At 39.8% G+C, this 15723-nt stretch overlaps 4 protein-coding genes across 6 annotated transcripts in view; 1 reads left to right on the top strand and 3 right to left on the bottom strand.

Annotated features, from left to right (window-relative positions):
• Nucleotides 1–221: 221 nt before the first annotated feature.
• Nucleotides 222–2763, bottom strand: LOC105451142 (RPA-interacting protein-like). 2 transcript variants are annotated; one of them, XM_011691415.1, is made up of 3 exons: nucleotides 2533–2763; nucleotides 1953–2196; nucleotides 222–1525 (listed from the first exon to the last, which is right to left on the bottom strand). In XM_011691415.1, the coding sequence occupies exons 1-3, from the start codon at nucleotides 2629–2631 to the stop codon at nucleotides 1194–1196; spliced, it is 675 nt and encodes a 224-aa protein (XP_011689717.1). In that variant the 5' UTR covers nucleotides 2632–2763; the 3' UTR covers nucleotides 222–1193. The 2 variants fall into 2 exon arrangements, with proteins under 2 accessions (XP_011689717.1, XP_011689718.1); XM_011691416.1 differs by lacking the exon at nucleotides 2533–2763 and adding an exon at nucleotides 2323–2521.
• A 681-nt stretch (nucleotides 2764–3444) lies between these two features.
• Nucleotides 3445–6735, bottom strand: LOC105451141 (acyl carrier protein, mitochondrial). 2 transcript variants are annotated; one of them, XM_011691413.1, is made up of 3 exons: nucleotides 6354–6735; nucleotides 4500–4625; nucleotides 3445–3791 (listed from the first exon to the last, which is right to left on the bottom strand). In XM_011691413.1, exons 1-3 carry the CDS (start codon nucleotides 6510–6512, stop codon nucleotides 3612–3614), a joined length of 465 nt encoding a protein of 154 aa, XP_011689715.1. In that variant the 5' UTR covers nucleotides 6513–6735; the 3' UTR covers nucleotides 3445–3611. The 2 variants fall into 2 exon arrangements, with proteins under 2 accessions (XP_011689715.1, XP_011689716.1); XM_011691414.1 differs by lacking the exon at nucleotides 4500–4625 and adding an exon at nucleotides 4673–4789 and having other exon boundaries at nucleotides 6354–6733.
• An 812-nt stretch (nucleotides 6736–7547) lies between these two features.
• LOC105451140 (KIF1-binding protein homolog) lies at nucleotides 7548–9930 on the bottom strand. Its single transcript, XM_011691412.1, has 2 exons — nucleotides 9738–9930; nucleotides 7548–9647 (listed from the first exon to the last, which is right to left on the bottom strand). Exon 2 carries the CDS (start codon nucleotides 9455–9457, stop codon nucleotides 7649–7651), a length of 1809 nt encoding a protein of 602 aa, XP_011689714.1. The 5' UTR covers nucleotides 9458–9647; nucleotides 9738–9930; the 3' UTR covers nucleotides 7548–7648.
• Nucleotides 9931–10180: 250 nt separating this feature from the next.
• LOC105451139 (TBC1 domain family member 9) overlaps nucleotides 10181–15723 on the top strand; it is a 7797-nt gene continuing 2254 nt past the window's right edge. Inside the window, exons 1-15 of the mRNA XM_011691411.1 lie at nucleotides 10181–10312; nucleotides 11330–11496; nucleotides 11982–12155; nucleotides 12244–12340; nucleotides 12432–12621; nucleotides 12734–12810; nucleotides 12920–12976; nucleotides 13051–13255; nucleotides 13345–13547; nucleotides 13632–13918; nucleotides 14000–14203; nucleotides 14355–14686; nucleotides 14992–15147; nucleotides 15242–15427; nucleotides 15508–15696. Of these exons, the coding sequence (XP_011689713.1) occupies nucleotides 10233–10312; nucleotides 11330–11496; nucleotides 11982–12155; nucleotides 12244–12340; nucleotides 12432–12621; nucleotides 12734–12810; nucleotides 12920–12976; nucleotides 13051–13255; nucleotides 13345–13547; nucleotides 13632–13918; nucleotides 14000–14203; nucleotides 14355–14686; nucleotides 14992–15147; nucleotides 15242–15427; nucleotides 15508–15696 (2604 nt within the window). The 5' untranslated portion in view covers nucleotides 10181–10232. The remainder of the gene's footprint in view (nucleotides 10313–11329; nucleotides 11497–11981; nucleotides 12156–12243; nucleotides 12341–12431; nucleotides 12622–12733; nucleotides 12811–12919; nucleotides 12977–13050; nucleotides 13256–13344; nucleotides 13548–13631; nucleotides 13919–13999; nucleotides 14204–14354; nucleotides 14687–14991; nucleotides 15148–15241; nucleotides 15428–15507; nucleotides 15697–15723) is intronic.

The raw sequence follows: 15723 nt of genomic DNA, 5'->3' as shown, positions 1-15723 counted from the left end.
GCGAATAATTTTCGTTATGAATTATCAATTGTTTGATATAATAAATCATCATTTGATATAATAAATAAAATATCGAATAATTGATAATTATTTGATTGATATGCTGCTGTTAAATTATACTGTACAACTACACCGGCAAGAGGTGTAGACACTTTATATAGTTTATAAATTGCGCGAAGACTATAAAAAGGGGGTTGCTCATAAGATACATGTTCACACCGTTATGTATAAAATGAGATCTTTAATAATGGAAATTCATGTGATAATGTACAAATCATTTGCAGAAAAGGTTTGAAATGTACCGAATATAGCTTAAACTACGGAGGGCTTCTGCATATTGTTGCATGTTTTTTGTTAATACGAAATGTAAATATAGCCCGATGGAGTAAGAGAGAACGAAAAGTTTAAATTCTCTGAAAGTTGAATTCTTTTTTAAATTTGGCACTTTATCCATGTGTACTCTGTTAATTTGTTGTTTTGTTTTAGAGCGTTGAGGAACGTTATTTTTTTTATACAATATGTAGATGCCCTCACTCAACTTACATCATGTATGTACAATGCATAAGTGATAAATAATATAAGTGAACTCATCGAAGGGATGTTTTTTTTTTTTTGTACAATATGTATCATATAATCATAAAGATTCGCATGTTATTATTCAGATGTTATAACATGAAGAAATCCAAACTAGTGTATTCTTTTTTTTCTCTACTCTTCCCTTCTCGCGATCGTTGTGCTTTTAACTGTTAATAAATAATTATATTGAACTCTTATTAAGATTAAGAAACAGTCAAAATCGGAAGTAGAAATAATACAATGTTTTGTAACAATTCGGAAAATATTCTCCCGAAATAGTTTTTATTGAAAGTTTTGGAGAAGACTTTCATAATGAATATTATTTAATGTAATTTTAATGTTTAACAATTAATTCCTGTTGGATTTCGTAAATTGAAACGTATATATCTACACAAAATTTATAAATATTTCCTTAGAAAAGAGTCAAATTATAAACAGCTTTTATATATAAAGCTTTGTTCTAACGCAAATTATAACATATTTGTTTACAATTATTACTTCGTAATCTTTGGACACATTGATGTTGACGGCATTTAATATTATCTTTGCGCGAGAGTGCGTTAAAATTATCCGACGCAGTCAAGTTCTCGTTAATAAAAAAAAGAGCCGCCAGCGGATCAGCAAATCAATTCCAAAGTGGAGCAGTCGTGGCAGATCAGATACAAATTGAGATTACAATTGTCGGGTATTACCGTGAACAGCGGCATCTTGACGCAATTGAACGCGTGAGTGTTTACACTCTCGGTAATCAGATGCCTCACCTCCTGCATGGTGCGACCTGTCAATTTCAGTCCACAGACCGGGCAATCCACGCAGTTGTTCCCCTCCGCTAGTATGGCCTTCAGGCATATGGGACAGAACACCTCTCTGTTCTCGTTGTCGGAGTACATCTCCAAGTATTCAATCTCGTCTTGTAAAATCTTCTCGTACTCTTGGATTATCCATTGTTCTGCGCAATATTATTTTCCATCAAATTGGTATTGTGCATATATCGCAAATAAATTACCAATAATTACAAATTACCAAGTTTCTAGTTCTAGCAATTAAAATGAAATTTTTAAATACACTATATGAAATTAATAAATACAATACTATGGAATTTTAGTGCTGTATTGTATCGCAAACAGAAACTTAATAATTACAAATTATTAATTAAGTTTCTAGTTAGCAATTTGAATGAAATTTTTAAATACACTATGTGAAATTAATAAATACAATACTATGGAATTTTAGTGCTGTATTGTATCGCAAACAGAAACTTAATAATTACAAATTATCAATTAAGTTTCTAGTTAGCAATTTGAATGAAATTTTTAAATACACTATGCGTGAAATTAATACAATACAATACTATGGAATTTCAGTGCTGATCAAACCTTGCTCGTTAACAATTTCGTTTTCCAGTTTAATCGCCTCTTCCAGAGTCAGATGCTCCTCGATCTCTTTGAACGTAACGCTCGCGCCATCGTCGTCCGGTGTCGCCAGATTCTTGAATTCTTGGCGTATTATTTCCGTCAATGTGTCCTGCGTGTCCTGCGTGTGTCTCGAATTGAGCTCCGAGCCGAATCTACGTCTGTTAAACAGCTGACCCCGCTTCTCTCGCATTCTCTGGCGACACCTCTGAAAATAGAACAGGCGGTGCAGCAGCAGAGAAAGAACAGAATCTTGTTCATATAAAATATCACAATATAAACTCCACGCTACTCCACTATAAATCTTTCAATGAAAGCAATCTTTTTTTATTACTTTTTTATTATCCAGAATTAATTCACGATAATCACGATTGAAAATACCAAGAGCAATTGAAGTTTATCGAGTTTTGAACTTTAATTGAAGGAGAAAAACGAGGCGCGCGAGAATATATTTATAAAAGCATGCACGTTCTCACGCGTTTACGCGTTACTATCCGGAAATCTTCAAAAGTAGTAAACGGAGTAAACACATTGACTTCCCAACCTCTCGCAGCACCTCCTGCAGCTTAGGCGAGCCGTGCCTGATTTTATTCGCGTAATCCCTGTTCCTCATTTTCGAGGTCATCGAAGGACTGAGAGCCATTGTCCCGACGAATTGTACGACCGGAAAAAAGTGTTTTCCCGAAAAAGAGAGAGAGAGACGTGAACGTGAACGTCACGCCAAAGTAGTCTCTCCGGAGTCCGGCACAGCTGGACACACAGACGCAACACAAACGCAAAATACGGTGGGGACGCGTCTGCACATGCGCGATTCTGCAGCGCCCGCTCCCACACGTTCCAAAATCCTCTAGCCAGCAGCCAATCGGCATGTCGGAAAAAATCGTCTAACAAGTAAAATACCCTAAAAATGGAATATACGAAAAATACGATGAACACTCGCTATTGCAAAACGAATTGCGTAACCGATATTTGTCGACGATAAATTTACATGTCTGGCTGTTGAATACGTTAATTATTTCTATAAATCGAAGATTAGGAAAGACAAGATTAGGAAGGAAATTTACATCACGCGGTGGCACGCACGAGGGACCGCTATATTCAAATATACGTAAAATGCAAATCCCGTTCCATTATTTTTATAATAAAAATATATCGAAATCAAGCTCGAAATGATTGACTCAAATCACTCGGTAACTGAATTAAGCGATGCATAATTTTCGACGTAAAAACAAGAAATTGGTAATAAAAACATATATTACGGTCTTAGCGAATTTAATTATCATGACTGTATATAGTTTTAACGAGTTACGAATTTTACAAACACACACAGCATTATTGCAAAATAAAAAAGCATGCCGGGATGCGCGCGATATTAAAAATCGTATTAAAAGTCACCTCGTAAACGGTTTCGCAATCGCCTGTCACAAATTCTTCGGGATGTAAGAGAAATTCGTTGTAACAATTCGCATATTTTTTTATTCACATAGTGATGAGTGACCTATATACAGAAAAAAAAAACAATGGCGACAGCAAGGTAAAAGAAATAGCTGTGGATCCGTTGTCTCCGGCCGAAACAACGGCGGATGTTCCGACTAAGCGCATATAAATAATACACGAGGCGTGTTATTCGTATATGTCCTCCTTGTCCGCGACGTAGCGCACTATGTCCTTGGGTTTAAGTAGCCTCTCCGCGTCCATGTCCGGGATCTCGAAGCCGAACTCGTCCTCCATCGCCATGATGATCTCCACGTGGTCCAGGGAGTCCAGACCCAGGTCGTCCATGAAATGCGACTCCAGGCTCAGCTGAGGATTCGGTATATCGGATTAGATTGGGACTCGATCGCGCGTCGCCGGGCTTCCTGCACAACTGACATGTCCTTCTGACAAAAAGTTAATTGGGAGTTCGGATGCATATTGAGAAGAGAGAATATCTTGCATATTTAAATGTAAATCGACGGTATTATACAAATAATGAATCTCTTCTTCTCCATATATATTTCTCAATGGCAGCATATAGCACTGCAAATTGTTATATCCAGTAAATAATGATTATTAAATAATGATTATTAAATAAAATTAATGATTTGTTTCCACATGTCAGTATGTACACGGACGCCACGATCAAGCGAGGTGTTAACCAACTAATTCTTTGTTTTAAGAAATATTTCTCAAGACGTTTCAGCGAAGAAACTATCAACAAAAAAAGTTAAATGATTGTAAAATACGAAATGGATAGAATCAATTATTATGATCAATATCAATTATTCACTATACAATCACTATCAATTGTTATAATTAATATGGAAAAGCTGTATTATATATTTAAAAAGATATGTACGTTTTTTGATTGCTTATTATATTTTTTTAAAAAGATATGTACGTTTTTTGATTGCTTATTATATTTTTCAAACACAATATGCGATGAATTTTCCTATGCATTTTTACTCATTGAGTAATACTTGTAGAAACGTCTTGATAAACATTTCAAGAATATTGATCTCTGCAGGATACCTTTGTGCTTTCAATTTTGTCATAAAGTTTCAGAACCAAGAGCACCCGCTGACTGATAATGTCAAGGGTTAGCGGATCCTTATGACTGTACTGGCGCACCTGCTTGACGCGTGTGTCCCTTAAGCCCTGCAAAATGTTTCCCAGAAAAAAAGATAGATATATTTCATGTAAACCTTCTCTGCGAGGGCGTCGTTATAAGCGGCCACTGCCTTCAATACACGCGCTTCGATATCCTTAAGCGATTTCGGTTTCACTTTAACGTCCTGACAGTATCCACGATTGCATTTTACCTGCATGCACCAAAATGACCTTTTTGTACACATTTCAACGTTCAGCTCTTATCGAATTATGTCATGAAGAAACTTAACCTCTGCACTTTGATATACCTTGCAAAAAAAAATACATTTTAATGCAGTTTCATAATATTTCATTATAAATGATGATAATTTAAATTCTCAAAATCGTGATTATTATATTACTAATGACAATAATCGCAGATATTGTTTTAGAAATTCAAAAGTATCATTTTCTTATTATCTGCAAATCTTAAGCATGTGTACTAATGAAGATAAATTGGCATGTTTTAGAACATAATATTTAAGAGTGTTGTATAGCTAAACCTATAGGATCAAAAGATTAGTCTTCGTAGAATCTACAATTTTGTTTGCACCTTCTAAAACTTCTGAGTATACGCTTATCAAATTATTTCATGAAGAAACCTAACCTCTGCATTTAATTATGCCATGCAAAAAATGTATTCTAATGCGATTTTGTAATATTTCCTTATAAATGATGATAATTTAAATTCTCAGAATCATGATTATTATATTACTAATAACAATAATCGCAGATATTGTTTTAGAAATTCAAAAGTATCATTTTCTTATTATCTGCAAATCTTAAGCACATGTACTAATAAAGATAAATTGTTTGGCATGTTTTAGAACATAATATTTAAGAGTGTTGTATAGCTAAACCTATAGGATCAAAAGATTAGTCTTGGTAGAATCTACAGTTTTGTCTGAGCCTTCTATGACACTTCTAAAACTTCTGAGTATACGCTTATCAAATTATTTCATGAAGAAACCTAACCTCTGCATTTAATTATGCCATGCAAAAAATGCATTCTAATGCGATTTTACAATATTTCCTTATAAATGATGATAATTTAAATTCTCAGAATCATGATTACTAATGACAATCATTGCAGATATTGTTTTAGAAATTCAAAAGTATCATTTTCTTATTATCTGCAAATCTTAAGCACATGCACTAATAAAGATAAATTGACATGTTTTAAGAACATAATATTTTAACAGCATTGTATAGCTAAACCTAGGATCAAAAGATTAGTCTTGGTAGAATCTACAGTTTTGTCTGCGCCTTCTATGACACTTCTAAAACCTGAGTATACACTTATCTGATTCAGTCTAGTTTCTTTAGTCCTCTTTCTATGATTTTTCAATCAGCTTCTTTTCCTCGTTTCTTACATTTTATTCTTATTATTTAGATCAAGTGTATAAAAGTCAGTATACTAAGATGTTTGGCAGTGTCGCAGTCCTCAACAATTAAACGCAAATTAAATCTGCCGTGTAACGCAGCTGGACAGAGCTGAGCTTGTAAACATCAAGAGAAGACGCAGCCAAAACACACAGGTGGATCCGTCGAGCCAGGGCGAGTCGAGCTGGTGCCCGGTCGCGACGATTCCGACGACGCTGTCGCCGTCGCGTCTCGGCGAGTGTCTCAGGTCGCGCTTCGGGTTACATAATGCCGCGGAACCACGCCGAGGCAATCGCTCGAGGCGACGAGGTCAGTCGTCGCGTGTCACCCTGGGGGGGTCCGTCGATTTATTACCTGCGGCACGACAAGCGTGGTCCGCGCGGCGTGATGCAACAGCAGCCTCTGCTCGCATCGCATCTGAACGAGCGCGCCGCAGCACAGCCGATTGAGCGAGTTGATCCTGAGGCAGCCGGCGTTCCTCGCCAGCAGCCGGACACCCGCCAGGGACGCCATTTTTTTCCACGCACAACGAAACGAACGAGCAACAACAACCGGCGAGGCGGCGACGAGGTCTCGGACTCTGATTCGGATACGCGTTTCCGTCGCCGAGAGAGGCTTCTGACGAGACTCTTCTTCGAACTCCTATTCGCTCCGGGACGACCCGCGGACTTGCGACGAGGGAAATTCGCACTGTTCGCAGCACGTGCTGACATCTACTCTCGGGACGAATTTATCTCGGCCTTATCAGCTGAAGCGATGAATAGTGGCTTAGTGGCGTGCGACCAAATTTTTTCTTCAATTTCTGTTTCATCTGCATAAGATGATGCTGCGTTATAATGTTTTACGCGCAAATAATATTAAAATACATATATATATAAATCTAATATTGACAAGAAAGAATTCTAATGTAGGATAAATAATAATTTATATTGAAAATTGGAATTTCAGGATAGAAAAAGTTAAATTTAGTAAAATTTAATTTATGGTAGAATCATATATATGTATTACACTTATGTATATAATTTTATTAATAATATATAATTTATTAAAAATTAAAATATCATCTTTTATATAATTTTTAATAAATTATATATTATTAATAAAATTTTAAATAGAGCTTAAAAAATATTAAATAGAGCTTATCAATTAAGCTTATCAATTAATCGATAGAGACAAAGTTACACTTATTAATAAACAATATAATAGTAATAAAATATATAAATATCTTTTATATATTTTATTACTATTATATTGTTTATTAATAAGTGTAACTTTGTCTTTATCGATTAATTGATAAGCTTAATTGATAAGCTCTATTTAATATTTTTTTAACGTGAATAAAACTGTTTATTTTGTATTGTTTGACAGAGGAAAGGAAAGTCAGATTAAACGAAGTGATCACTTTTTCGTCTTAAATATTATTTTTAATGTACGGTATTAAATATGTCTACATTAAAATATGTGAAAGAATTGGAAAGCTGACTGTAAATGCATGACAAAGTATTTTTTTTTTTCTAAACACAGACGCTTTGCAGACGTAGATTTTTGTGTTTTTCATACAAAAATCTTCGTCTGCTGTGCATCAATAATGTAACAAAAATATTTTACACTGTCACAGAAATGTGAACGAAAAAGGGAAAGAAGTGGCATTATTTATTTGCTTGCTGCTGTTTCAATCTTTCCAGCGTAAGCGGCAGCAGCGTGACAAATTCTCTGGACAATTTCATAAATTCATACTTCTTCAACGTCTCCTGCTTCTCGGGATGCTTGTCGTAGTAATCAACGATGAAGTTGTAAGCGTCGACGCAGTTCTGCATGTTCTCTATCTTTTGCTGCACGTCGGGAGTTATGATCTTGTTGTACAGCCGTCCGATGAGGAAGTGGGTGTACAACGCCGAGTGCAGCAGGTCGTCCGAGAAGGACTCGACCCCGCACTCGGACTTGCTCACGTCCAGCGAGTTCAGGTACGACTGGTAGTGCCTTATGCTGCTCCTCGCCAGCCGCTCGATCTTCGCCACCATCTGCGCGGTCGGCTTCTCGTTGGACGCCTCCAGCCGGTCGATCTTCAGGTCCAGGATCTCCGAGTACGTCGCCGCGAGCTCGAGCCAGATCTCGCGGCAGACCACCCGGTAGAAGCGCGGGTAAAGCCCCTCGATCACCTCCTCCAGCGTGTCGATCCGCCGCTTGTGCATCCTCGCCTGCCGGTCCTCGTTGTCCTCGAAGAACGCCAGGTACTTGTACGCCTGCGAGAGGTCCTGGGCGATCCAGGCGTAGTCCGACGCGTGATTCTCGAACGTGTAGTACTCCCTCGCCCGGTCCAGCCACTTCCGCACGTTCAGGAACACCGGCCTCGCGTCGTTGAAGTCCAGCAAGTACTTGTCGGTGATCTCGCTGGTGATCGACTCCAATTCCGGCTCCAGTTCCACGAATCTCGGGTCCTCCTCGGAGCACTTGTGGCCCTCGCCGGAGGCGGCTCCTCTCGCGACCTTCCTCACGTCGGGCTCGTCCTCCTGCTCGGCCCTCTTCAACAGTCTCTCCCGGGACGCGGTCAGGAGGGCGATACCGTACTTCGCCCAGCATCTGGCGATGTTCGCCGATCTGTGCTCGTAGTTCTCGTACTCCGCGGCGACGCTCTCGCTCGTCTCCCGCGTGCCCTTCGCCCGCAGGATCTCCGAGTATCGCCCGAGGACGTGGGACGCCGCGGCCAGATGGTGCCTCGCCTGCGGGAACTTGTCCTGCTCTATGAAGTACTGCGAGATCGTCGCGGCGTTCAGGGCCCACTCGACGTAGTCCAGATTCCGCGTAATCCTGTCGCGACTCAGCTGCTTGCTCAGCGTTCTGTGGCAGTACAGGGCGAAGTTGCGCTTGTCGTCGAGCTCGCGGTAGACCTGCGCCAGGTAGTAAAGCGTGAACGTGTGAAGCCTCTCGAGGACGCTCCTGGCGCACCCCGCGTCCGCCTCGAGCTCCTCGATGTCGATGATGGCCACCGTGTGAACGGGCTCGCGCTCGGGGTCCTCGGTGAACGTGACGTACATGTCCTCCGCCTGCTTCAGGAGATCCTTCGCCTCCTCGTACAGGCCGCGCTGCGCGTAAATCAGGCCCAGCTGGTTGTTGGCGCTTATAGCCGGTAGGATGCCCTCGGACGTCAGCTTGCTGTCGCCCAGCAGGTCGGCGCACTTCTTGAAGTGCTCCGTGGCGAACCCCGTGTCCTCTATGTCCGCCTGCAGCACGCCGATGTTCAGGTAGGTTATCGCCGCCGCCACGGTGCAGAGGGTCTCCTTGCAGAGCATGAGCGCCTCCAGTATCTCCATCAGAATCTCCACGGCTTTGAGCTTCCTCTCGTAGAGCTTGTTCGGATCGCACCTCGGCTCGCGTTCCCTCAGCAATTTCTGCACCTCCTGGTACTTCTCCTTCACCCACGAGCCCGGGTGACTGATTCTCTCCAGGCATTCATCCATTCCGTTGTCACGAGTTAATATCCGCTCTCAATATTATATGTATATATCTGTTGTCCTCCCGTTCGACACTTGATCCCTTTAATTAACTGAAGATTTCACATCGGGATTAAATTAGATCTGTCAGAGATACTCAGGATCGTTGTAGGCAGACTAGACTATCGGCAACTTGGAATCGTACGATCGGCATCTCCTAAGAAATATATATAATATTATGAGAGACAATATACATATTAAACGTTCCCACCGTGTAAAAAAAACAGTAAATTATTACGTATCTAACCTTGTTAAATTATTCACACCTCTGTCGCGATCGAGGCCGCTCTTAAGCTCGATCGCCCTGACACTCAGTCCAGTCGGATTCTCGGATGCAGCTGTCGGGTAGTCGTCGTCGAGAGCACCGGGGGGTCACCCGGGGATCGTGTAAATTGATCGTGATACCGATCGCCAATAACGATATATATCTCTGTCCGCGCGCAACTGACACTCGTCCGGCGTGGCGTGGCGAGCGTGCGCCCCTGCCGCCCCCCCCCCCCCCCGCGCCTCGCGGCCTCGCGAGTAGCAGCTGATCGTTCCGCCGTCACGGACGGTGTTGATCCGTGTGTTCGAAGTATCGTTGCTCTTATTTCTCTCCCCTCGCACCGCCGCCGTGGTCGGCGCTCTCGCGACCGTTCCTCGGAGAGGGTTGTGCGCGCGCGCGCGCGCGCGCGACGTCGCCGTCGTCGCCGTCGCCGGTGTCGTCGTCGTCGTCGTCGTCGTCGTTCGACGTCAGTGCCATATGCACGTCGCGCGGCGTGCACGGCGGTCTTACGAGATGTGGGTGAAGCCGCAGGAAGTGCTGCTCGCCAACGCGTTCTGGTAAGTGGTAGGGTCGACGGGCGCGATCCGCGATCCTCACCGTTGTCGCCGCTTACGTTGTCGCGGACGACGCCTCGCCGCCGCGATCCGACCGTCTCGCGGGGCTCGAACGCGACGGTCCGTCGAGTCGCGCGGAGTGTTTACATCGTGTGACAGAGAGACAACAGCTGAGAGCGGGAGGTGCCGTTTTTTCGCGGCACCCCGGGGTGGCCCTTATCGCGCCGAGGTCCTTATCGTCGCGCCGCGATTCGGCAACATCAATTTCCTCGACGCTCGCCTCGTCGATCGCTTACGCGGTGGATATAGCCCGTTATCGTTTGTCCAACGTCATAACGAGGCAATATTACCATTTTTAACGCATGAGCCACGTTCGTAGATAACGTCCGCGAAACGCCTTGTATGTACAAAATCTGTATATATGTAGTATATATATATACGTACGAAAGTGCGACGCGCCGTTTTTTACGCGAGCGTCTGGTCGGATTCGATAAGCGGCGATGTCGTGATGATGAAATGAGCGACAACGATAAGCGAGGATGACAGTTCGACGCTAATTTGACACGATTTCAAATATGCATAATAACAGTTAATGACAAATAATAACTATAAATGTTACCGGAGAAAAATGATTCGTTACAATTGATAAAAATCTGGACGATAAATAGTTACCATTTCTGAAACTGTTTTTTTTTTTTACAGAATCTTTTATTTACATTTAAATTAAGCCAAAATTGTGTTTCAATTTTTAATTTAATTATTGTATCTTATTTTATTTACTGTATTCAATGTTTGACGTTATATGTTAGATGTTTGTTACACATTTGTTAAAAAATCTTCTTTAATGTCTTACAATTAAAATTATTTATTTTGAGGGATCCTATTTTCTTTTTAGATATAAACGATGCTTATATAATATATAATTATATAATCTTATATAATATTATATAATTTAATATAATATATATTTATATAAAATATATTTAATATATAATTCTCTTCTATTGTTTTGTAATATAGGATTACCGAGCAGGCGACTGTGTACTTTGTCTTGCAACGTCGCAAAGGACATGGAAAAACAAAAGGTCTTACCTCCATATTGGTGGGCACGTTGGACAGTGTTTTCGACACTAAACCACCACCCTTTAGAATTCTCCATCAGACACCATCGTCGGAAGTTTATTGGGGTATTGGATTATAACTGAAATTTAAGACTCTAATTTGAGATAATGTAAAAAAAAAGTAAAACGTTTTTACAAAAGAAAGAAAGAAAAATGGATAGGAGATAATATTTTTGTCTATAGATATATAGATTTAATTGTTGTAATTAGGCACATTACAGTTATTACATATTAATTTTTCTGCTTATATTATGCATTTAAAAAGTAAATGTAAAGCCAAGGGCAATGAATACACATGTGAATATGGCTTTAGTAGCAGTGATAGTAGCATAGTGCAACTGATAACAGTACATTAGCATAAACAAATGTTGATCAATTATGTACAGTCAAGAGAGCTCAATGCTTTCACCTACATTTTTTGAATTTATGCAATTACAATATTTAAAAAATTAAAAAATTTTTTTAATATCAAATTAGGTTTTATCTTTAATTATTAAATCTTTGCTCAAAGTATAGAATTTGAATCTGCAATGTGTATTTGAATTTTACAGAAGTGGCGTGTTCCTTAACCCGTGAGGAGATTTTGCAGGATTGGGAATGGCTCCACTCGAATTTAATGACCACGCTCACGTCGTTTGATACCGAGGAGGAGATAACGGAATTCGTTTGCTGCAAAATTCAATCCATCATAGCGAATAGCATTCCGGATTCTCAGTTCGCAGATGGTAGAAATTATTAGTCGTTACATAAACTGTAAGAACATTAAGCTGTAAGTTTGCTAACGCATAAACTGAGCATTAATATTGTTTGCAGAAGAAGACCCAGAGTCTTTTAAAACTGTGTCTTTTAAATTCCACCAATTGTTCAATATACCCAAAGAGGACAAATTGGTCAATTATTATTCATGCAGGTCTTTAAATTTTAAATATATGAAGATTACATTAAAATGCAATATTAAATGTATTTAAGAGAAGGTAAATCATAAGGCGATTTTTTTTTAGTTACTGGAAATCACGACTACCTAGACAAGGATGGCTCTACTTATCTGTAAACCACATGTGCTTTTACGCTTATATACTGGCGAGAGAAACGAAGTTGACCGTGAGATGGACAGACATTACGGAATTGAGCAAAACCAATTCCCTTTTAGTTCCAGATAGTATACGTGTCGTAACACGTGACAATAAAGAGGTACTTGTTAACTTGAGTGCTATTTATGTATTATTATCTATGTATTATTATCGCTTGTGCGTGTCATTAATACATTCCATATGGCACTCAATTTTTAACATTTATGTTGCAGCATTATTTTTCTATGTTTTTACATAAATCAGAAACGTATTCGCTAATGGAACAACTGACCAATATTGCTATGAAAAGGTACTAATTTACTGAAATATAGCGTACGGAAAATATTTAAGTCACAAAGTTATCCTTGCATGTATTAATTTATCATAAATTTATTTTTTTTTTTTCGTCTTTTTCGTAGACTTATTGATGAAAAGAGTGGATTTAATGAGGATAGAGATCTACTGAATAAATTAAGGTATATTGATAATTATATTATTTTTTTAGAAAGTGTTGTGCAGAAATAAATACTAAATTAAATCTTTAATTTAGCAAAAATGTGCCTAAGAAGCCGTCTTTCCTGAAGAGGGATCTCGACGCACGAGCGCATTCGGAAACGTACAGGCTCCAGTTCAGGTTGCCAGGAACTGAGAAATTGGATGGTAGCATTGACGCCACCCTGTGGACTCCGTACAGCAAAAGATACGTTTGGGGAAAGATATACTTGTCTCAAAATTATCTTTGTTTCGAAAGTAGGGTAAGTCTCTCTCTCTCTCTCTCTCTCTCTCTCTCTAAAATGAATAAACTTCAAAAATGTAAATTGATTTGTAAAACTTGTCTGTCCAGGTGAGAAGGCAGGTTAGTTTGGTGATACCTCTGAGGGAAGTAACGCTCGTCGAGTCGGCGGAAAATCAGTCCAGCGCAGGAGCGGATAAGTCAATATTGGTCACAACGGCGCGTTCGTCGTTTCTGTTCGCCCAGATACACGACAGAGATTTCGTGGTGCAGAAAATCTCCGAGCTCCTGGCAAAGTCAAAACTCAATTATATGTAAGTGTTGGGGGTTATGTTTTCTAACGTGTATATATATATAAAAATCGAGATGCAACAATACAAATTACGATCCTGTTACAGAACAAGAGACAATGTGTATTTGCCGAACTCCTCGGGCGGTAATGTCAGCAACTGCGAAGAGAAGCCTGCGGAACAGTGGAAGCCGCAGCCGCCGCTGATGATACTTTTCAAGGCTCCACTGACCCCCGAGGCCGCGTTGAAGCAAGAGGCTAAGGAGAAGCAGTGGGAGCTCCATTTCGCGGAGTACGGAAGGGGGATCACAATGTACCGGACTACGGAAACTACGAAGCTCGTTATTCAAGGAATACCGCAGTCCCTCAGAGGAGAAGTTTGGCTCACCTTTTCTGGTAATTTACGAACGATCGCGATACACAATCCGCGAACGACGTTGACGATTTAATGCGTAAAATACATCGTTCTCTTATCAGGTGCCTTAAACGAGAAGGCAATGAATCCAGATCTGTACAAATCGTTGGTCGAACAATCCCTCGGCAAGTCGTGCCAAGCGAATGAGGAAATCGAAAGAGATTTGCATAGATCGCTACCGGAACATCCGGCTTTCCAATCGGATACCGGAATCAACGCGTTGCGGAGGGTACTGTCTGCCTACGCGTGGCGAAATCCTCAGATCGGCAAGTCTAATAATTTTTCTATTTTGTAACGTGGCAACTTGAAATTCCTGTTAATCGAATTTCTTAAAATAAACCGAACTCTTTGATTGTCTAATTGTGTTGAAGAACCGATGCTTTTTAATACGATCGTAAATGTTCTGTGTTTTTGCAGGCTATTGTCAGGCAATGAATATAGTGGCTTCGGTTCTGCTAATCTACTGCTCCGAGGAGTCAGCGTTCTGGCAGTTATGTAACGTTTGCGAATCATTATTGCCTGATTACTACGATCGGAGAGTAGTCGGTGCTCTCGTTGACCAAGGCCTTTTGGAGGAACTGGCAGCCGAGCATTTGCCAGTTTTGCACGCCAAGTTGCAGGAGCTTGGCTTGATTAAAGTTATCTCATTATCCTGGTTTTTGACTATATTCTTGAGCGTCATGCCAACCAGTAGTGCTGTAAATATCATGGACTGTTTCTTTTACGACGGGGCGAAAGTTATTTTTCAGGTAACAAACCAAGTATTAGCAAGCGTAGTTTTAAATGTTTTCAATTAATAAGATCTTTCAATGAAAATAATTCTCATTAAATTTTAATAGATTATTGCATAAAAAGCTTTTATTGTGAGTAAATTTAATTTAATATTAATAAATTTTAATTAATTTTCTGTAACAAAATTTTTCATTTTATTATTTTAAATTTATTTTAATTTTGTAATTTAAATGAATTTAATTTAATCAAATTATTTCGTTGTTTTATATGTGTATAATAGACACAAAGATATTTAAAATAAATCTTTTTTTTATTTTATCAGATAGCGTTGACTGTGTTAGAATGGAATCAAGACAAATTACTCAATTGTCGCGATGATGGGGAAGCTATGCAACTGTTAACAGATTACCTCGGTGGTGTTTACAACGACGAAGGCCCAATATTTCCTAGACCGGTTGATAGTGCGTCACCCATTAAGGCAAGAACAACATATAGTCTGATTGTTTCATGTATCTGCTTAATATAAATATGCTTAATATTAAATATAATATAAATATACTTTCAAATTGCAGAGTATATCTGTCCAAACGTTGATTTATGAAGCGTACTCGAGGTATGGATCTTTAACAATTGGCGGGATAGAAAGGTTACGCCTGAAGCACAGGCTGAGAGTAGTTCAGAGCCTCGAAGATGGAATTGAGAAAAACGTAATCAGAAGCGTTATTGTTGATAAATATATGAAAATAGAAGAGCTGCAGGTAATTCAACGTAATTTTACGTATGAATTTCAAATTATAAGATATAATTTGTAAACATCTCAATTATGCTATGTGTGTAGGAATTGTTAAGTTTAGTGCGAGAAGAGCTGATGAGCCAACGAAAATCCGAACCCGATCGTTACGATCCGACCCAACCGCCGTATGAAGCGTATAAAGTAGATTTTGACCTGTTCAGAATATTATTTGGCGGTCTATCGCCGTGGGGAAAGTGCACCCAGGCCGAATCTCTTTCCGCGCGACTATTCCGTGTAAGTGCAGTCTTTGTAAATATAACT

Source organism: Wasmannia auropunctata, unplaced genomic scaffold (assembly GCF_000956235.1).
Source record: "Wasmannia auropunctata unplaced genomic scaffold, wasmannia.A_1.0 LD336053.1, whole genome shotgun sequence".
NCBI classification, from domain to species: Eukaryota; Metazoa; Arthropoda; class Insecta; order Hymenoptera; family Formicidae; genus Wasmannia; species Wasmannia auropunctata.
This window is presented reverse-complemented; position numbering and strand designations above follow the sequence as displayed.